The sequence below is a fragment of the Dasypus novemcinctus genome, chromosome 6 (assembly GCF_030445035.2).
Source record: "Dasypus novemcinctus isolate mDasNov1 chromosome 6, mDasNov1.1.hap2, whole genome shotgun sequence".
Lineage (NCBI taxonomy): Eukaryota > Metazoa > Chordata > Mammalia > Cingulata > Dasypodidae > Dasypus > Dasypus novemcinctus.
In genome coordinates, this window is record NC_080678.1 from 83,036,712 (window position 1) to 83,058,799 (window position 22,088).

Here is a 22,088-nt window from a genome sequence, read left to right on the forward strand (position 1 = left end):
GCCCTTATAAGGAGCGCCCCGCGTTAGGGCTCGGGAATCCGGTGCCAGTTCCTGCGGCGCAGCCCGATCCCGGGCCCCTCCCTCGGGAATGGGGGCGGGGCGGGGCTTGGCGGCGCCGCGGCGGCGGCGGAGCATCTCGAAGCGCGACCAATAGGAGCGGCGGCCCGGCTCGTAGCGGCGCTGCCATTGGGCGCGGCGGCGCGAGGGGGCGGGGCGGCGCGAGGGGGCGGGGCGGCCGCGAGCCTGGTTACGCGGAGGGAAGCCGGGCGTGCGAGTCGCCGCGCCGCTGCCAGCCCGAGTGCGCCCGTCCCGGCCGCGCCGACCCGCGTTCTCCTCAGCCCGCGGCTCGCCGCCCCGCTCGCCGCCGCGATGCCGGTGTTCCACACGCGCACGATCGAGAGCATCCTGGAGCCGGTGGCGCAGCAGATCTCGCACCTGGTGATCATGCACGAGGAGGGCGAGGTGGACGGCAAAGCCATCCCCGACCTCACCGCGCCCGTGGCCGCCGTGCAGGCTGCGGTCAGCAACCTCGTCCGGGTGAGCGCCGGGCGCGGGCGCGGGCGGGCCGCGGTGCGTGGCCGCGGTGGGCGCGCGGGCGCGCGGCGCCGTGACCTTGGGCGAGCCCCCCGCCGGGCCCCGCCGGCCGCCAAGTGGCCCTGCGCCCCGTGCCCGCCCCGCGCCGGCCTTCTCGGGAGCGCTCGGCGAGGGGGCCTTGGGGAGCTGCCCGGCGCCGCGCGTGGCCGGGGTGGGCGCCCGGCGAGGGAGGGTTCCCAGGGGGTCCGTCGCCTCTTGCCCTCCGCGGGGCAAGACCCCACGTTGGCTCCCTGGGCGGCAGCTGCTTTTCGGCACCCCCCCTCCAGCCTGGCCTGCGGGCTGGCGGACTCCCCGGCCTGTCCCCTGCCTTCCCTCCCGGGGATCCTTTTTGGAGCCCCGCTGTTCTCCTCCTACTTCTGCCCCTCGCCCCGAGACCTGCCTCCCCCGCCCCCCTCCCCGGCGCTCCCCGCGCCTGGCCCTTTTGTCCACTTGTCTGTCTCACTGGCCACTCGTCTCTGTCCGCCCCAACTCCCCTGCTGGACATTTCACCTCTCTCTGCTCACACCTCTGGCACGAACACCGGATACTTCCCTTACGCAGTAATTCACGGCCACGAGCCCCTTTTCCCCTAAAGCTGCAGCCTTCCTTTTATTCCCTTCTGTGGAGATTTCCACTTGGCGTTACCTGCTGTCAAACTGCTTCCTCCCACTGGGGCCTTTCAGACTCGGGGGCCCTCCCCCCGGCCCCTCCTCCTGGCGGGAAGCAAGATGGAGCTGCTGCGAGAGGCCCGTGGGATCTGGGATCTGCAGCCCCTGCTGGAGAGCAGGAAGGGGTGCCCCCTCTGCAATCCATAACTTTTTTTTGGGGGGGTGTGCTCAGTGATTTTGCAGACCCCTGCGGCCCACAGCTTGTGACTGAGAACTGAGGTGATTCCTGGGGGAGGTAGAGCTCACTTCTGAAATGGAAAAAAGGGTGTTGTCACCGATTCCCAACGCTCCCCTGGCTAATATCTTACTTTTCTTTCCCACTCTGAGTGGCTGACTCAGACGACTGCTGCCTGTGAAACTTTTTTTGGAAAAAGTTCATACTGCTCCTCCACTGAGCCGTGTAAATAATTGTGTCAGGACAGTTGGGAGGTTGGGAGGCAACTGTGGGTGTGGGTGGGGCTCCGGTGATTTATCTGATTAGAACACTTTCCTCTCTAGAGTCACTTCAGCTGCTGACAGTCTTTCTCAGTCTTCGGGGGCCCCTTGACTGTCTCAGGCAGTTTGGGAAACTGGTATCTAGGAAGACTGGGAGACACCACTGACCAAATTCCTGGTCGGGTAACAATACTGTATTTATTCTGAGTGTCCAATTCTACATTATTCTTGTTCTTTTTATAACTAATTTTAACCTAAGACTGGAGAGTGCTTTCTTAGGTAGTGTTTTGTCTAACACGGCTACATTCCAGGTCTCCATTTTTCAACAAGTAGGAGACGATGTAAAGAGACAAGGTAATAGTGTCCTTCTATGTAGCGGTGCAGGAAATGAAATCTTAAAACCACATGTTGCACTTGGAACAGAGCTAGTGTAGTCTAAGGACTGATCTCTAGTTAGGCTATTGAGAAAAGTTATTTATGAGCTTCAGTGCTATGAATTGATAAGCATTGACGCCTGCTGTGTAGGGAGCATTGTAATGAATCAGTGGTTCTCAGATTGAGGTGTACATAAGAATCACCAGTGGGGCTTTTTAGAAATAAAGATGTCCAGCTCCCACCTCAGACTTACTGAGGAGCTCTCAGAGGTCGGGTGCAGGTCTGTGTGTTTTTAAGAAGCTCCGTAGGTGGTTGTGATATATACCTGAAGTTAGATAACACTGTTTAATAGGCACTGTACGAAAAAAAAAAAAGAAATAAAATAAGGCCAGATATAAACTGAAGAAAAATTACGTAAAGTTACATACTTCCCAACACATGCAAAAGAAGAAATTTGAGATTGGCTGGAGATATGAAATAACAGAAAGTGGGAAGGGTTGTGCTGATAAGTAGCAAATCATGAACAAAGGTATTTGTGAGTGAGTCACTTTGTAGATTGTCTTGATTGTAGATGAAGAGGCAAGTTGGAGAGAAATTGGAGCTGATGTTGGCTCATGACATATGGACAGTTTAACAGAAGGCCCTATGCAACAAGATGAACAAAGAAAGAAGGGAAGGGAGAGAATGAGAATGTGTGAGGAAGATTTTATATGGGCTGCTTTCTGGGGAGACCAGAGGACCTACCAATTGTAGCCCTTAAATATATGTTTCCAAGTATTGTTATAAATTGTATACCTACCTCAAGTTCCTAACTTGATTAGGTCTTAAGAACAGGGTCCATTTAATATTTCTTTATATGCTCTACAGTTCCTACCCTCAACATTGGCACACAGGATGGATGGATTATTTATTATTGAAGGAAGGAACTATGGCAAAGGACACACATTTGTAGTCTTTTAAGATTAGTTGGTCATGAGAAAATTGAGGGCCTGGAGTATGGGTGTGGTAGGGAAAATGGAAAAGGAATTAATCAGAAATAAGATGGAAGAAGAATTAGCAGGACTTGAGAATGGACAGAACTCTGAGGTTTTGCTAGGAAAAAAAACCTGGTGTTGCCAAAAAGTAATGAAACTTGTTTTTGAACAGATATTCTGGAATTTATATAATCCAGGTGAGGGTTCTATTCCAGTGCTGCTCTTAGGGAATTTCTTTCAGATTATTTACATTCATATGCCAAATTAGTCTTATTTTGGTCAAGAAAATGTGCATTTTGAAGAGGGCATTCCTTAGCCCAACTACTTTATTTAACATCTTGAGTATAAGTGACTTTTAGATATTTCTGAAATTTACCAGATGAAGATCTAATTCTCAATGCTGAGTAGTCATTTATCGAACAGGTATTTATTGAGACCTTTTCTATTGCCAAAGCAATAAGTATGATATTGAGTAGAATAACTATGATACTGGATAGAAAGTCCTAAGGGGCAATAAGGAAGTAAGATGCTGTGGAAAGTCGGAGGTAAATGAGATTACTTTTGAAGAGAGTGCCAGAGAAGCCTTCTTGGAGGAAGTAACATTTGAGCTGGGCCTTACTTAAAGGCAGGTGGGATTTGAACATTTAAAGATGTGCTAAGGAAGGCATTGGAGGTGGAGGGAATTTTACAAGCAAAGGCACCCAGTTGTTGAGAATATGAGGACCAAGTTTTGAGTTAGGGCAACATTAAGGCAACTAACTATGTTCTTGAGGATAGGACTCATTTGGATTTGTAATTTCATGTATATTTGTTAAACAAAAGTAGTCTTTTTTTTCCTTTCTTTTTGTTGCGTCATCTTGTTGTGTCAGCTCTCTGTGTGTGCTATGCCATTCCTAGGCAGGCTGCACTTTCTTTCGCGCTGGGTGGCTCTCCTTAGAGGGCACATTCCTTGTGCATGGGGCTCCCTTACGCGCAGAACACCACTGCTTGGCAGGGGACTCCTTGCGCACATCAGCACTGCGCATGGGCCAGCTCCACACCGGTCAAGGAGGCCCTGGGTTTGAACTGCGGACCTCCCATGTGGTAGGCGGACGTCCTGTCCATTGGGTCAAGTCCGCTTTCCAAACAAAAGTAGTCTTGACATTTTATATACATATCATATCTCAACTGAGTCATCGCTTTTACTCCACACTTAAAAGAAAGGAGTAGGATGGGAATATATACATGTCCGTTTTTACTTTGCAGGATTCTGACAAGACCATTTTTTTAAAACAACTTTATCGAGATAGAATTTACATATCATACAATTCACCCATTTAAAGTGTACAATTAAATGTTGTTTTTAATATATTGGCAGGGTTGTATAGCCATCATCACAATCTAGTTTTCGAGCATTTTTCTTTGTCCCCCAAAAAAGAAACCTCATATACATCCTCAGCCCTAGGCAACCACCAGTCTATTTTCTGTCTCTCTATGAGTTTGCCTATTCTAGACATTTCATATGAGTGGAATCATATATGGTCTTTTGTGTCTCGCTTCTTTCACTTAGCTTGTTTTCATACATAATACATGTATGATATAGCATGTATCAGAATTTCCGTTCTTTTTTATTGCTGAATAATAGTCCTTTGTATGGAATAAGACAATTTTAAACAGTATTTCTGGTACCATATTAAGATGAGAAGGGGGAGGAGAGGTGAGGGTGGGAAAGGAAAAATGCAGAGACACAGGAAGCTCCAAGGATGGGATTCAGGAAGCATTGTGAAAATGTTGGAAGGCTTAGACTGCCTCACCTTGTAGTATGGTATATAAATTTTTCTTTTTTTCCACTTGACCATTATAGTCACTCCAGGTTTATTAATGGGTTTTCAGACATGTTGCCTTCTCCTTGGCATCTGAGGTCATGCATTGTAACTGTCCCTTGGGCTCATGAAATATTTATTTTGGGAGTTTTTGTGGCTTTGACTTTTATGAGCTTTACCCATATATCATACTCTCTTGGAACTAGCTCTGAGACAAATAGCAGCATTGTCTTCACTTTAACGATAGAGGGGAAAGGCTGCTCTGCTCTTAAAAAGAGATAAGCAATTAATTTGGTCCTTTGTAAATTATCAACACTAGCACCTGAAATTACTTTTGCTTTGATATTGTTTTGGTTGGTGTTTGACTTATTTCAGCTGAAAATAAATAATAATATTTGGATGATAAGCCTGTGGGATATTGGTTTTCTTAACACTTTTCTCTTTTCTAGTTTTCTAAATGAACATATAATTTAAATATTAAGGAAAAATTTAATAATTAATAACATTCATATAAGCCCTATAATCTCCTAACAATCCTGTAAGGTAGATATTGATATGGTCCCTGTTTTACAGACAAGGCAACTGTAGCTCACAGAAATTAAGTAACCTGCCCACAGAGGCACAGCTAGTAAGTGGCCGAGTCTGGACTCAGCTCTGGTCCTCTTCCTGTGGGTCCTCTGCTTTTTTCCACGCCACATTCCACCCCACTCAGAGCAAGCTTGTTAAATATCAGTGGAGGTTCTCCACTTAGAATCAGAAGCAACAAGAATGTCATGTCATAAAGATTCCACTGGCCCTGGGCCTGACCAGGTTACCTGTGTGTAGCCTTGCTGTGGCAGAGCTTTGCATGAAGGGCCCAGATGAGAAGAATGATGGGAAGGTAGGGCTTGTTTTATAGCTGCACTCAATTTCACAACATTTTTTTCTTTTTTAAAAGGAAGAGTAGATATAGATCAGCATAAAAGTCTTACAGATGCAAAACAGATAAAGGCTTTTTATAGTATCTGTGCTTGCTTCACACGAAGCCTTAAATTAGAGTTAAATAGGACTTCAGATGGCTTTAGAGAACCATGAAGTTTCATTTGAAAAACTTTGTCTCCAGTTCAAAAGAGATACAAGGAGACCCATCTGAATATTGTTCCAATAATAGTTAACATTTACTCATGTGACTATTTGAAAGAATAGAAAGTTTTTGGAGATTGTTTCTACAACTATACCTATAATTTTAATGGCATCCCAATTTAAATGTTTGTTCATATATATCTACAGAGTGGAAAGTTGGGTTTTTCCTAAGCTGTTTTATAAATGGCACTGTTGTAACTCTAAGTGGACAAAATAAGAGTCAGCAAAAGTCCTATGGAAATGCCAACAACAGTAGACTGTTGGTTTTTCCTTTTATTCTCCAGGAGTAAGGGCAGCATCAAGGCAACTCTAATGGGGCCAGAACTCCTTTTGATTTTAACATTTCTGATATATTTGTTTAAAAGCAAAGTCATTTTATATACTTATTAAATTACTGATCATTATTTACATATAAAATATATTTTATATACATCACAAGTGAGAGGGTTGTCAATTCAAAAGCTTTCTATCAACTTCCTGGGAATAGCCTTGATATCCACAGCAGACAGTCCAGCATAGCATGTATATGCTCCCTTATCCACATCTCCTTGTTCTGTGTTTATCTTCTCCACTAGATTGTAGGTCCTTGGTGGCAGGGACCTTGTCTGTATATGTTCACCCCTTTATTTTCAGTGCCAGGCTGGTCATAGGTATGCACTGTAATTTTTTTTTTTTTTTTTTTACAAAACATATGCCTCGTACTTATTTTTTCATTTGCAAAATATTTTAATAGTAATTATTGTGCAACCAACATTTTCCATCCCCAGCTTTCAAACATCCAAAATAACCAAATTGGAACAGCCTTATCAAATTCGCAATGTGTTTTTTTTTTTTTTTTTTTTTTACTGAAACAAGTAGAATAGACTGTATACTAGAGGGAGGAATGAATGGCTGACTGCCCATTGTTTGAGATAATAAAAGTGTTCAGGCTATTTTGGGTTGTGGTTCTCTGTTTCAGAGTCATTTCAACTATGCAGACCACTTACAAGATTCATAACTGTGAGGATATGTTGCCTCCTATCTGAAAGTGGCTTTAGGCTTTTAAATTCTCTTCTTGGGAGTGTCTTTTTAAAATTTAATGATTTAGACCAGGTGTTGATATATTATTTGGAATCCTGCTGCTTTGTACTATGAGTCATGAATTCCTCATAAAAGATCTTTATTTCCTTGAACCATATGGTAAGAGACAAAGATAGCATAAAGTTGATCTGTTGTTTTTGCCTTTCTGGCTGATCTGGGCCCAGTCTTTTCATTAGATCTTCTGTCATGGTTATGACAATGGGGGTATATTTTGAAATAATAAACCTGCGTTAGAGCAGTGTCAAGGAAGTATGGTACTTAATGAGCAAATGTCAGATATTAGCTGGTATCTCAGCAAGGTTCTCTCCAGAATAATGCTCTGTGCTAAGAATTCTTGATGAGACAAGGTCATTTAATCAGTTCATGTGCCTTCAGGCAAGTCTGCCCCTAAACCTTCCATACTTATAAGACTAGAGGAAGAAAATATAAACTTCTGCCTTGGCATGTTTAAGCTTCAGTGGCCGTTAGTATTATGTAGTGTAAATCCTTCAGAGTGAGCTTTATGGAGTGAAGTTCAAATCTGTAGTAAGATTCTGAAACTTCAGTAGAACAAAGTAGATAAATTGGAGGAAGGACCTCACACCGGAGACTTTCATGTATCTTTCTATTCCTTTACATTAGACCTGTGGAATTCTTGCACTATGTGTTTGGGTAGATTAGGCTACTAAGACAGTTAAGTATAGATAACCCCAAATTTAGAGTTACATGGGTGCTGGAGCTTTCTTTTATCCAAACATTTGTGTGACTTGTTCTGTTTCCATTGGAAGTGGTTGTGAAGAGGAAGGTTATCTTAACTTTTTTCTTCTTAACAATTTACGCAAAGGTTTTTTAGGGAAATAAGTTGAGATTAATATGTAAGTAGGGAATTTTTGTTCATTTGTGTTTTTATCATCATAATTGAAGTATTTTATCCTTTGTACAACACTAAAAACCATACAATTGAACAGTATAATATTAATAATCACTTTTTGCCATGCTGAGCCTTCATGATGCTTAAAAAAAATCACATTTTTTTCTTCTTACAAAAGTATTACATGTTCATTGTTGAAAACTTACAAAATCTATCTTTACTCACATTTTTATCTGTTTCCCAGCCTTTTGCAGTCTAGTTGAGTTTGATTTGTGCTTTACTGTCTTTTTTTTTAAAGATTTATTTTATTTATTTATTTCTCTCCCCTTCCCCCCAGTTGTGTGTTCTGTGTCCATTTGCTGCATGTTCTTTGTCCGCTTCTGTTGTTGTTAGCAGCATGGGAATCTGTGTCTCTTTTTGTTGTGTCGTCTTGTTGTGTCTGCTCTCCGTGTGTGCGGCGCCATTCCTGGGCAAGCTGCACTTTCTTTCGCGCTGGGCGGCTCTCCTTACAGGGCGCACTCCTTGCGGGTGGGGCTCCCCTATGCGGGGGAAACCCCTGCGTGGTGCGGCACTCCTTGCGCGCGACAGCACTGCGCATGGGCCGGCTCCACACGGGTTTGAACCCCGGACCTCCCATGTGGTAGACGGACGCCCTAACCACTGGGCCAAGTCTGCTTCCCCTTTACTATGTCTTAATCACCTTTTTCCTTTACCCCACACCAATTTGTGTTTCCCTGCATAAAAATACAAGCTTAACTATATAGAGCAGCAGTGTGGCAGTTTGATATTATTTATGAATTCTGAAAGATATTAATTATGTTTGTAAACGGGTCTTTTCCTCTGGGCCATGATAACCTTTGATTCTATTAGATTCAGCTGAGATGTATTTGATTAAATTATGTTAAGATGAGGGCTTTGATTTGACCACATCATTGGTGCCTGCAGGGTAGGGTTGAGTCCGGATCCCTTTGGTGGGCTGATAAAACAGACTCACAGAAGAACCCAGAGGAAGAGAGACAGCTCATGAGATATGGGAGAGGCCCTGGGAAGAGAGAGGAGCCTGATAGTCTATACCTGTCCTGGTGAAGAGAGCAGAGCAGCTAAGCCCAGAAATAAATGAGCCCCAGGGGAGAGATAAGCTTTAAGCCAACCTACAGCTGAGATCAGAAGAAGCTGGAATCATGGAGCCTTATAAGAAAGAAGGAAGGCTCACCCCTCACAGACATCTCCCACCATCTTGCTTCAACACATAGCCAGTGACTTTGGGTGAGAAAGCACCTCTTACGATATCGTGAGTTGGACTCTTTAGGGCCTCATGACTATAGGCTTTTATCCTAAATAAATATCCTTTATAAAAGCCAGTAGGTTTCTGGTACTTTGCATCAGTACTCCTTTGGCTGACTAATACAACCGGCTCCCCTCCCTTTCACCATTAAAACAAACAAACAAGTAAAAATAATAAACCTTTAATTCACTTTCTTACTCAAGAATTTGTAAAGAAGAGTGAGGAAATCCAGTCTGCTACAACATCCCAGGACTTTCTTGTCCTGTTTGGCTGTGCAAGCTAACTGCTATTTCAGTAGGTGTGGAATGAAATAAATTCAAAATAATGAGCTAGTTTCTGAAAAATACTTCTAGTCTATTTAAGTATATGCATTATGTGTAGACAAATGAATAAAGTCTAATAGAATAGTTGGGAAAGGGGGATTTATATAATTAAATATATGAAATTGGGGATTCATAGTTTTCTTTCCATTCATGCTTTGTTGATTTTGTGTTCTTATATGCTGGGTTATGAGTCCTTGGATGATTGGTTACATTGTGGGTTTTTCCTTCCCCTGCCCTCCCTATTTCTATAGGGTATCTTTTTGGTTTCCTGAGGGCAAGGCCTGGATCATAATCTTCCTTTTTTTTTTTCTAAAGCAGTTTTGAGATATATTCACATACCATACAACCCATCCAAAGTGTACAATCAGTGGCTTTTAGGGCACAGAGTTGTGCAATTATCACCACAATAAAAAATAGAACATTTTCTTTACTCCAAAAAGAAAAACTCCATACCCCTTAGCAATCACCTCTCATTCCTCTATCCTTCCCCAGCCCTACGCAACTGCTAATCTAATTCTCTCTATATAATTTTTTATATATTTATTTTATTCTTTGTCTCTATAAATATATTTATGTTTACATTTTATATAAGTGGAATCAAACAATATGTATTACTTTGTGTCTGGTTTCTTTCACTTTGCATAATTTTTAAAAATTATTGTAACTTTTAATTAGAGAAGTTGTAGGTTTACAGAAAAGTCATGTAAAAAATGGCATGTTCCCATATACTGCCCTATCGCTGACGCTTTGGATTAGTGTGGTACCTTTCTTACAATTAATGAAGGAATATTAAAATATTATTGTCGGGAAGTGGATGTGGCTCAAGTGATGGGGTTTCTGCCTGCTGTGTGAGGACCCAGGTTGAATCCCTGGGGCCTCCTGATGAAAAAGAAGAAGAGAAAAGCATGCCGGTGCAGTGAGCCAGTGCCCATGAGAATGCCTGCATGGTGAGCCACTGCCTGTGCAAGTGAGTCGTGCAGCAAGATGACGACACATCAAAAGAGAGGCAAGGGGAGAGTCAAGGTGAAACGCAGCAGAAACCAGGAACTGAGGTGGCGCAATTGACAGGGAACCTCTCTCCACATTGGAGGTCACCAAGATTGAATCCTGGTGAATCCTAGAGGAGAGAAAATAAGAAAAGACAACACAGACAGCAAAAACAGCAGGGCCAGGAGGAGAGGAAGGGGGGAAAGTAAATAAATCAAATAAATCTTAAAAAAAAAGTTATTGTTAACTATAGTCCATAGTTTACATTAGGTGTATTTTTCCCCATATACCACCCTGTTATTGACACCTTATAATAGTGTACATTTGTTATAATTCATGAAAGAACATTCTTATATTTTTACTATTAACCATAGTCTAGCATCCACAACAGGGTTCACTGTGTTATACAGAACCCCTGTTTTGTTTTCTAACTTTCCTTTTGGCAGCATACATGGTCCAAAACTTCCCCCTCCAACTACATTCACAAAAATAATTCAGTTCTGTTAATTACATCTCACAAAAATGTGCTACCATCACCATTATCCATTTCCAAATATTTACAATCAACCTCAATAGAAATTCTGCACAAATTAAGCATCAGCTCCCCATTCTTTACTCCCAGATCATATTCTTTGTGTTGGCTTATCATAGCCCCTTGCTTATGGTAGTCCTTTGATAAGTGGATTGTGCTTTGATACTTGATATGCCAGCTAGACATTATAGGTTATTTCATGATGATGAGGATAGCTCACTGTGTTGCCTCCCTTGGGAGGCATGAAGATTCTCATTTATTGCCCTCAAATGTTGCTATATATTAAATGCCTATCTAATCACAAAGAGAAACAAAGATTCACAAATTAAAATATATTGGGTTGGTTACTTTTCAATTCCAAAATTTCATGTCAGCATACCAGATTGGTATCAGTGGTGTGTGTGTGTTTTGAGAGTGAAAGGTAGTGAATCTTAGAACTAAATCTGTTTAATAAATACTGTTATGTTGCAGAAAATAGACTCTTTGGCCCAGAGAGAATTTTGCACTGATAAAATTTCCAGTTGAATGACTTTTAAAGGAAAAGTGCCTGTATTTCACTGCGGTTCTTACCATAACTGGCCAATATCCAAGATAGTCATTTCACCTTTTGAAATAAGCTTAAGTTATTCCCATGAGTAAGCTTCCTGTGAAGAAAGAGTAATGGCACATTTATCCTTAGAGTTGAAAGTTGAGGGACTTCTATTATCTAGCATCCTTACATTTCCAGCCTTTTCTCTGTTCCCACCCCACTCGTGGAGAACTGGCTCACCTTTTATCTGCATGGTGGACATGTTCTTATATAATTAAAGTAGGTAAGTATATATGAATGTGCTAGTAAATCATATAGAAAAAAATTCTATAATAACAGTTCTTAATTTTTTATGCTACATCTGTTCTTCCCAAATAGCAAAAGTATGTATCACATTCTAGCAATGTACATTGTTCAGTGTTGTGAAGGATACTAGGATATAGAAGATATATATATATATATGGCCTCAAATTGCTTAAAATACAAGTGGAATTTTTAATCTTATAAAAGGTATCTCTTACCTATATCCTCTCTACCTATGAAATTGTTGCAGAATTGAAATTATCCCTCTTAAAGGATTGTGCAGTAGTACTATAAATACAGTGTTTTTTATTCCTTGGAGTGATGGACAAAATATAAAATGGTAGTAATGTGGGGAAAAATGATAAACACACAGTAAAACCAGCTGCAGATAGAGAGGGGTGAGCTGGTGGTAGACTCCATAGTTAGTAAAGGACCTTTGAACATTAGTCTAACTTCTTTCTGCTTTTTGTACCCAAGGCACTCTAGGTTTTCATTTCTTCCTGTGCACAGAGCTTCTTGGGCTCTGGGCCTTCCCATATGCTGTACCCTTTGTCTGACCTGCTTTTCTGCAGTTCTTGACTTGACTAGTTTCTGTTAATCCTCGGGTTCCATGTTGAATGTCAATTTTTCAGGGAAGCCTTCACTAATTATACTTCCCACCCTAGATTAGGTCCCTCCATCATATGCTCTTGTAGTCCCCTAAATATTTGTCCTTATTGTACTTATCACAATTGTAAGTAATTATTTGTGTGATATTACTTGTGTAACATCTTTCTCCCCTCTAGAGCCCCAGAGGGTCATATATTGGCTCTGCTTGGTTTGCCCTTGAATTTTTAGCACCGCTCATAGTGCTTGGCACCAGTAAGATCATGAGAAATATTTGCTGAATGAACAAATGTTTGTTGAATGGGAAGACCATTTGCTTCCTCCCTATTAAAAACTGTTTAAGCTTCTTTAGAAAAATATATATCATGCTGTGGGTGAATCTTGATGAAATTGAATGATCAATTAGGAAAGTAGCTGTAAATCATTGCTTACATGTAGTCGGATCATCTAATACATGCTTTCTGAATGAATGAATTTCAGATAGAGTCCTGGGGGTGGGGTTGGAGGGTAATCCTGCCCAACACAGGATTATGCAGAATATGTAAATGTGAATAAAAATATAACATGGATTTGATGTTCTCTGTTAGTTTTGATCCTCTGCAAATTAAAAGAATAGCCAACTTTGGCAAAATTCATCCAAAATGAGTTAACAAATTCCAAAGTCAGACTTTAGATACAGATACTAGCTAAATTAGCATACAAACATGACAAGGATCTTGGGAGGCAATAGAGTATAATGGTTAAGAACAACATTCTAAAGTTAGACTCCTAGGGGTTCAAACCTCACCGTTGATACCTGTAAGGTATGTAATATTGTTAAAGTTATTTAATCTCTATTTCTCATAGTCCTTCTTTGTAAAACAAAGCTAATAGCAGCACATGACTCATAGTGGTGTTGTGAGGATTAAATCAGTTCATAAACATGTTTAGAATTATGCCTGGCACATAGTTAAGAGCTCAGTGAGTGTTAGATATTATCATAAATATATTTCTCTGATTTTTTAGTCCTATTTTAAATGTTAGTCTAATGAAAAGGCAGTGTTGATTTAAAAAAAAAAGTCTAGGCATAGTTTCTTACTTTTACTCAACAAGGCAAAATGCCAATGAAAGCTTTCAGTAGACTTCCATATGTTGTGGAATATACAGTTTTACCAACTGGGGAAAATATCACTCACATTTTTAAGTGTCTAAACCTCTGATTGCCAGTTTCCCATGATTAAAATCAAAACCTAAATGTTTGATAGATCTCCCTTTTGTTTGGAGCAATAGTGAGGAGAAAAGTACTATTTTTTCCAATTTGAAAGCAAGAATTAGGATTTAGGATATGGGGTTTTTAGCCCAAGCATTCATTGTCTTATTTTCTGAAAAAAACTGAAGGGGTGGCCTGGTCACTCACTGAAATAGTAAGATGGAATCAGCCTTCCAGATAAGAGTCAAGAAGTATGACAGTTTGTGAAAAAGAATTCATCTTATTCTGGAACAGCTAAATTACTTTAACAAATATTTAATGGGCACATATTATGCCAGGTACTGTTGTCTGAAAGGAGAGAATCTCTTTCAAGACAGGAATAACAGAGTTGAAAATGAGGATCAGGGGACCATTACTACTATTTTGGAAGATATGCTCACTATTTCCAGTCTTTCACTGGTTTTCTAGAAAATTTTCAACATGCATATTTAACTTCAAAGTCTTAAATTAATTTGCATCCTTACTGTTTTCCTGATTAATATAAGGATCTTAAAACATAATTCCCATTGTGTCCCCTGTTGTCTAAGATTTCATTTCTGCATTGACTTTTTTTCTCTCCACAAATTAGACACTATTGTTGCCTTAAACAGTCTTTTCTTTTGCATTTGTCTACATATATATCATTTTCTTTGAGATGCAAGAGAAATGAGAACAGACCTTCCTTTTGGGTATATTTTCCTTTTTATCACTTTGAAGATACTATTCCACAGTCTTCTGTCTTCAAATCAGCTATCATTCTAATTGTTATTTCACATTGGTAATGTCTTTTTTTGCTAGGGCTTTTAAGATCTTATTTATCTCTTGGGATTTTTTGAACTCCCTGATTTTGAGGATTGATTTCTTTCGTCAATCCTGGACAATTCTTAGCCTTCATCACTTTGAATTTTTGCCTCTTCCCTCACTCTATTCTCTCCCATTAGAAGTCTAATTAGAGATATATTTGACTTTCTCATTTTATCTTTCATGTCTCTGAACAGTTTATATTTTCCATTTGGTAATTTCTTCAGCTCTTCCGGTTTGCTAATTCTCTTGCAGCTGTGTCTAATATGCTGTTTAATCCATCCACTGAATTTTTAATTTAAATGACAGCATCTTTCATTTCTAGAATTCTGCTTTGTTCTTTTTCTAAATCTGTTTGTCAGTATTGATAGTCTCTTGTTCTTTCATCATACTTTTACTGCCATATGAGGCCTGGATTCTGTCCTAAGGGTATAAACCTCGATGGGCCTGGACTAGGTCTGTGAACCCAGCCTCTGATGACCCGGAGCAAACATGTAAACGAAGTGGGACAAAGGACTTTTTTGCACAGTTTGGTGGGAAGACAGGAGGGGAGTTAATTCTACCTGAGGGAGGCAGTGTTTGAAGCACAAGGAAGAGTTTGCCAGCCAGAGAAAATGGGAGAGCCTTTGTGTGGAGCTGATAAAAAGATAACAGAGATGGGCCTGTGCAGTTAGGGAGTGGGGACGGTTTAGTAATGAGCCTCTAAGGTAGATTGTGCCAGATTATGAAGGGATTTTTTAATATGCTATAATAAACAGCTAAAAATACTTCATATTTTAATAGGTAATAAATTCACCTGGTTCAAAATTGAAAAGGTACAACAAGGTGAAAGTGAAAAGTCTCCCTCTTGTCCTTGATGTGAGTTGCTTATTTTTTTGTTTTGTTTTTTACTAGGTACCAGGGATTGAACCCTGGACCTCATACATGGGAAGCAGGCATTTAAACCACTGAGTTGTACCCACTCCCTTCTCCTGTCCTTGAACTCCAGCCACCCTGTTCTCTCCTACCAAGTGTCTTGGGTATGCTTCTAAGATAGTTTATGCGTATTCAAGCAATATGTATTCCCTTTTTTATACAAATGGTGATTTATCATATACATATTGTTCTGTTCCTTGATTTTTCTCTCCTTTAATATATTTTGGAGAACATTTCTTGTAAGTACCTAAAGAGCCTTCCCCTCTTTTGTGCATTTATGTAATAGTCCAATGGTGGTTATAACGTAATTTATTTAATTAGACCCTTATGGAAGCACATTAGATTACTTGTGATCTTTTGCTATTTTAGGTAATATTGCAATGAATGTCACAGTACATATGTCATTGTATGCATGTGCAAATACATTTATAGGATAATTCCTAGAAGTAGAACATACTAAGCATAGGATGTTAGACAGCAGAAGGATTTTGAGCTGGGATATAATGTGAACAGTTTAGGGGTTTGGTAAGATAACCCTGGTAGCAATGAGAAAGATAGACTGAAGCATGAGACACTGTGGTTGGGGAGCCATCTATCCAGGCAAGAGATAGTGAAACTGCCATAAAGCAGCAAGAGGAATGTGGATAGAGAAAGGGCAAATTCTAGAGGGAGCCTCTTTGTTACTTAATTTATATTTGAATTCATAGTTCTCTCAATTTTAAAAATAAGTCAATAAAGCAAATGAGATTTAAAAATCATTATTTCATTTATCCTTAGGAAAACTCTGTATGGTTATTATCCCCATTTTATAGATGAAGAAACTAATGCTAAGGCTCAAAGAATTTGAGTAAATTGCCCAGCTTCCAGTGCTAGTAATTGGTGGGCTTTTTTTTTACCAGAACTTCAGTATTTTAATTATGCAAATGAACCCATTTTAAAGTTCAGGACAGAAAACCTAGAATCCCTATCAGATCTAAAAGGTGGCAACAGGGAAGCGGATTTGGCCCAATGGATAGGGCGTCCACCTACCACATGGGAGGTCCGTGGTTCAAACCCCGGGCCTCCTTGACCTGTGTGGAGCTGGCCCATGCGCAGTGCTGATGCGTGCAAGGACTGCTGTGCCACGCAGGGGTGTCCCCTGCGAGGGGGCCCCACACGCAAGGAGTGTGCCCCATAAGAAGAGCTGCCCAGCACAAAAGAAAGTGCAGCCTGCCCAGGAATGGTGCTGCACACACGGAGAACTGACACAACAAGATAACACAACAAAAAGAAACACAGATTCCCGGTGCAGCTGATAATGATAGAGGCAGTCACAGAAGAACACACAGCGAATGGACACAGGGAGCAGACAACTGGGGGGAAAGGGGAAAGAAATAAATAAAAAATAAATCTTTAAAAAAAAAAAGGTGTATATATTAAACAAGACATGCCCATACCTTTTTGCTCTCATGTGGAAGAAAGAAAAGTCTGAATATAGTGGCTAGTAGCATGGATTCTCTTATGGAGATCCTGGAAGAAAATAGAACAAAAAGGTCAAGTTGAGGTAGGATCTTGAAAGCAGTCTGTATGGGAAGGACTATACCTACCCTTGACCTCAGGTTTGTCATTGGGTTGTTGTTTTTTTTTAAGATTTATTTTATTTATTTAGCCTGCCCCGTTGCTGCTTGCTTGCTGTCTGCTCTCTGTGTCCATTTGCTGCACATTCTTCTGTGTCTGCTTGTCCCCCTTTGTTGGGTCATCTTGCTGCACCAGCTGTCCATGGGCGTGGGCTGTTAGCGCTCTGCAGGCATGGGCCAGCTTTCCTTCACAAGGAGGCCCTGGGATGTGAACCCAGGGCCTCCCATATGGTAGACGGGAGCCCAATCAATTGAGTCACATCTGCTTCCCTGCCATTGGTTTTTTTGCTTTGTTTTGTTTTGTTTTTATAAAGAGTATTTATTTGGGGTAGAAGCTTGCAGTTACCAGGCCATAAAGTGGTAAGTTACTTCCCTCACCAAAGTCTATTGCCACGTGTTAGAGCAAGAATGCTGTTGATGTCTGCCAGGGTTCAGGCTTCCTGGGTTCCTCTCTTTCCAGGGATCATCTCACTCTGGGCTCAGCTCCTCTGTTTTCTCCACAGTGTCAGCGGTAGACTATGAGGCTCTTTAGGCTTTGCCTTTCTCCACAAGGCATGCTATAGTTTATCAGGCAACTGGCTCTGTCTCTCTCCCCAGGGGCCATTGGTTTTTGTTTCTTTTTTTTGTCTTTATTTTTTTAATGTTACATTAAAAAAATATGAGGTCCCCATATACCCCCCACCCCCCTCACCTTACTCCTCCCCCCATAACAACAATCTCCTCCATCATCATGGGACATTCATTGCATTTGGTGAATATATCTCTGAGCACCGCTGCACCTCATGGTCAGTGGTCCACATCATAGCCCACAGTCTCCCCCATCCATCCAGTGGGCCATGGGAGGAAATACAATGTCCGGTAACTGTCCCTGCAGCACCATCCAGGACAACTCCAAGTCCTAAAAATGCCCCCACATCACATCTCTTCCTTCCACTCCCTACCCCCAGCAGCCACCATGGCCACTTTCTCCACACCAATGCCACATTTTCTTCGATTACTAATCACAGTAGTTCATGGATAGAATATCAGTAAGTCCACTCTAATCCATACTCTATTCCTCCATCCTGTGGACCCTAGAATGGCCGTGTCCACTCCACATCTATATCAAGAGGGGGCTTAGATTCCACATGGATACTGGATGCAATTCTCCTGCTTTCAGTTGTAGGCACTCTTGGCTCCCTGGTGTGGTGGTTGACATTCTTCACCTCCATGTTAGCTGAGTGGGGTAAGTCCAACAAACCAGAATGTAGGAGCTGAAGTCTGTTGAGGCTCAGGGCCTGGCTATCACATGGTCAGTCCAGAGATTCAGGTCCCCTGGGTATACATTAAACCCCAGCACCATCTACAGTTCCAGTAAAAGTAACAGGAGAGGCTTGTGAACAAAGATCACATCTGAGTCCAGCTCCATCACACAGAAACACAAACTCCAAAGTAGGGCCAACTGACATGGCACTGAACTCCATCTGCCATGACCATAGAACCTATGGGTCTCTGTAGCCCTCAGAAGAATAATCACTATTATATATTCCAGACTGGCATGGAACATCTATGCTGTTATGATGTTAAGCAAAAAACAGTAGGATGATATGCTTAGAATGATTCCATTTTGTATTTTGCTTTATGTAGAAAAGTATGTATTAAAATGTGGTTACATTTGAGTGATGTGATTTCAGATTTTTAAATTTTTTGCTTCATTTGTGTTTTCCCCCTTAACAATGAACATGTGTACCACCTTTTCAAATTGAGGTGAAATTCACATAAAATATATATTGTAATATATAATATATTTTAAAGTGACTGAGCATTTAGTGCATTCACAATGCATGTATTACTTTTGAAATGAACATGGCTAATATTTTTCCATATCTTTTGTTTTTTACATCATTCTCACTGCCTAAAATTGCCTTTTTTTCTTGCTGAAACAGGCACAGCTCAGCTGCTAACCTCTTTATGAAGTGCTTGCTGGCTTGTTAGTTGAAATTAGTCTTTCTCTTTGCTGTGTTCTCATAAGGCTGTATTATCTTACACTTTCATGATTTGGGCTACTTGTGTTTGTGTGGGTCTCCTGCTCCTTCCTCCACCCCCGACTCAGCTTTCAGTTTTGAGTACTAGAAGGCATCTTGTGCTCCCAGAGAGTAGGATTATTTGCATTTGGTAGATGGCGTAATGTTGAATCTCTTGTATTTGCAGCACCACAGTTTTTTTATTCCCCCTAAGAGTAGTACTCTGTCAGAGCAAGAAAAGATAGATGAAATTCTGAGTCACAGTCAGCAGGATGATTTTAAAATTCTGAGGGTAGTGATATGTATGTACACCAGATGAATACTCTTTCCTAATTTGGGAAGACTGCTGAAAAGTCTCTGGAGCATAAGTAAATCAACATCATCTCTAAAGCTGCCCTATTTATTGCATCACCAAAACAAAACATGAATGCTGCATTTTATCTGACATCCAGGTAGACAGAGGACTCTGTCTTTGAACTGGAAGCTCCAATTTGGACTGTTTTAAACCTTCTATTAAAAGACAAATTCTTCAGTTAATCTACTTCAGTCATATACTATACTCATGGCACTGGTGAATGGGAATGCAAAAATCTTTGTCTTTTTTTTTCCTTCTTGTCTGGAAATTGTTCTCTTTGGTTATGTTTGCCAGGTAAATATTCTCTCTCTTCTCCTCCCCCCCATCCCCGTCTCTCTCCCTCTCTCTCCCTCTCTCACTCCCTCTCTCTTTCCTTCTCTCACTCCCTCTCTACCCCTCTTCCCTCACCCCCTCTTCCCCTCCCTCCCCTCCCTCCCCCTCTCTCCCCCTTCCCCTCCCTCCCCCTCTCTCCCCCTTCCCCTCCCTTCCTTCCTTCTCTCTCTCTTCATGTTCTGTTGTCCTCCTTTCCCTGTCTATTTTCTTCTTTTCCTCCCTCAAAGCTACCGTTCTAGATCAGGCTTTCATATATTCCTTCTAGATTATTTTCTCTTCTAATCTCCCTTTTATTTGCTACTGCCAGGAATTTTCTTGCTTAGAAACCTTCTGTGTCACCCCTCCGCATACACACACACACACTTCTCACCCAAAGTCTTCTAAATTAATTTAGATCCCTTATTCTAGCTCTTAATGACCATCACCCTCTGCCTCTCCTTTCCTATTTTATTACTTCTTTAAGGAGAGCAGAGGACAGCAAACAGTGGCTCTGAGACCAAATCCTGCCCTCTACCTGTCCCTGTCTGCCTGTTTTTATATTGCCTGGGTGCTAAGAATGGTGTTTATTTTATTTTATTTTATTTTTAAAGGAGGTACTGGGGATTGAATCCTGGACCTCATACATGTGAAGCAGGTGCTCAACCATTGAGCTACATCTGCTCTTCTACATTTTTTTTAAAATCAAAAGAAGAACAATATTTTGTGTCATGAAAATTTTATAAAATTAAAATTCAGTATCCATAAAGTTTTATTGGCACAAAACCAAGTCCACATGTTTCCATATTGCCCATGGCTGCTCTTCCACCACAATGGCTGAGTTAAGACATTATGACAAGAGACTGTGGCCCACAAAGCCTGAAATACTATCTATGACCTAGAGTTATAGATTTGCAGCATTGTAAATCTATAGATTTGTAGACCTCATATGTGCTAATCCAACTCCCTCATTTAAAAAATGAGAAGAACATGGATTCTCAGACATAATCTGTGTCAGAGGGCTCAGAACTTGGTGAGTGGAGAAGCCAAAATCAGAATCCAATGCTCGTCCTCCCTCATCATAGTTCACCTCCCATGAAGCCTCTTGGCATTTCATGAATAAACCCCAGACCTCCTACCCCTACTTCTCAGCACATACTGCCACTTCTCTCTACCTGCGATACCTTCTTCTCTCCGAAATTACACCCATGCTTTAAGGCTCAGCTCATACATCTCCTCCCTGATGACTCATCTGATCCCAAACTGGATGCCCTCACTTTGCCTCCTGACCCTCAGAGTGCTAAGTTTTAACTCCCTTTGATGTTCACCAGAGTCATTTATGTGGTCCTGATGTTCTTCCAGACCATAAGCTCCCTGACTCTCCATCTCTGTGTCACCTGAGGATGTGTCATCTGCACAGTGCTTTACACATAGACTGCTTAGGTGCTAATTTAAAGAATTAATTAATCTAAAAATGGCAGGATATAAGAGATGCCTTTAACATCTCTAGTTTACTACTGTTCTCTTAAAAACAAAAGGCAGTGGAAATAGAACACCACAGAATAATAGTTTCAATAAGATCAGCTATATAGGAACTTTTATAGAGCATTTATCTACATCACAGTTGATAGTAAATTGATAAGGTCAGTACCCTGGGGAGAGAACTTGAATTTGTCCTAAGGAAGATTATGTAGTTGTGTGTGTTTAACTAAGCTCTTAATGTATTTCTTGATTATTTGGCTTATAGAAACTTGCTTGCTAAGGTAGGAATTCAAACTTTAAAATCAAATTCATCAGCGAAAACCTGCCATGTTCTCAGTCTTCAGGGATTCTCTGCTGTTATATCTCTCATCTAAGCTCTCAGTTTGAGAAAGGAAACTCGCAGATTTCCAGTTATGAACTAAATATAGCCGTGTATTCTTTAGCGAACTATTAGGAGTGAACCTGGTATTTAGTAAGGACTGAGGATAAAAGGATCGCAGATTAGTGTATAGGTGTTTTGCCAGTATTGTCTTTAATATTTTCCTTAAAACAATAATGAAAGAGATGGAGTAATGGACTCTTATTTCTGGCTAATTCTGTTTCTTCCTTTTGCCCAATTGGGAATAAGTTAGTTGGGACCTTAGAGCTGGAATTTAGAGCTGATTTAGTTGTCTGGGGCAGTGGTTCAACATCTAGGCTGCAGTATTGACATTTTGTATTAGTAAGCAAGTGAAACAAAAGGAAATACACTCATCCTGGTATAAGTTTTCTCCAGGTTTAGACCAAGGCTGTATCTAATCTATTAATGTTATGTGAAGAGCAGTAATGAAATACAATCTTCAAAAGACTCACACAGCTAGTATTGCTGGGGATAGTTTACAGCTCTTTTTCTATCATGCATCTCTGCCAGCTTGATCTGGAAATGCTGCAGCTGT

General features: G+C 41.1%; 1 protein-coding gene across 2 annotated transcripts in view; it reads left to right on the forward strand.

The window, feature by feature from the left end:
• The first annotated feature begins 212 nt into the window (after nucleotides 1-212).
• The window catches only part of VCL (vinculin), a 110,070-nt gene continuing 88,194 nt past the window's right edge, over nucleotides 213-22,088 (forward strand). For both annotated transcript variants that reach the window (XM_058299084.2, XM_058299085.2), the window contains exon 1: nucleotides 213-537. In XM_058299084.2, the coding sequence (XP_058155067.1) occupies nucleotides 370-537 (168 nt within the window). In that variant the 5' untranslated portion in view covers nucleotides 213-369. The remainder of the gene's footprint in view (nucleotides 538-22,088) is intronic.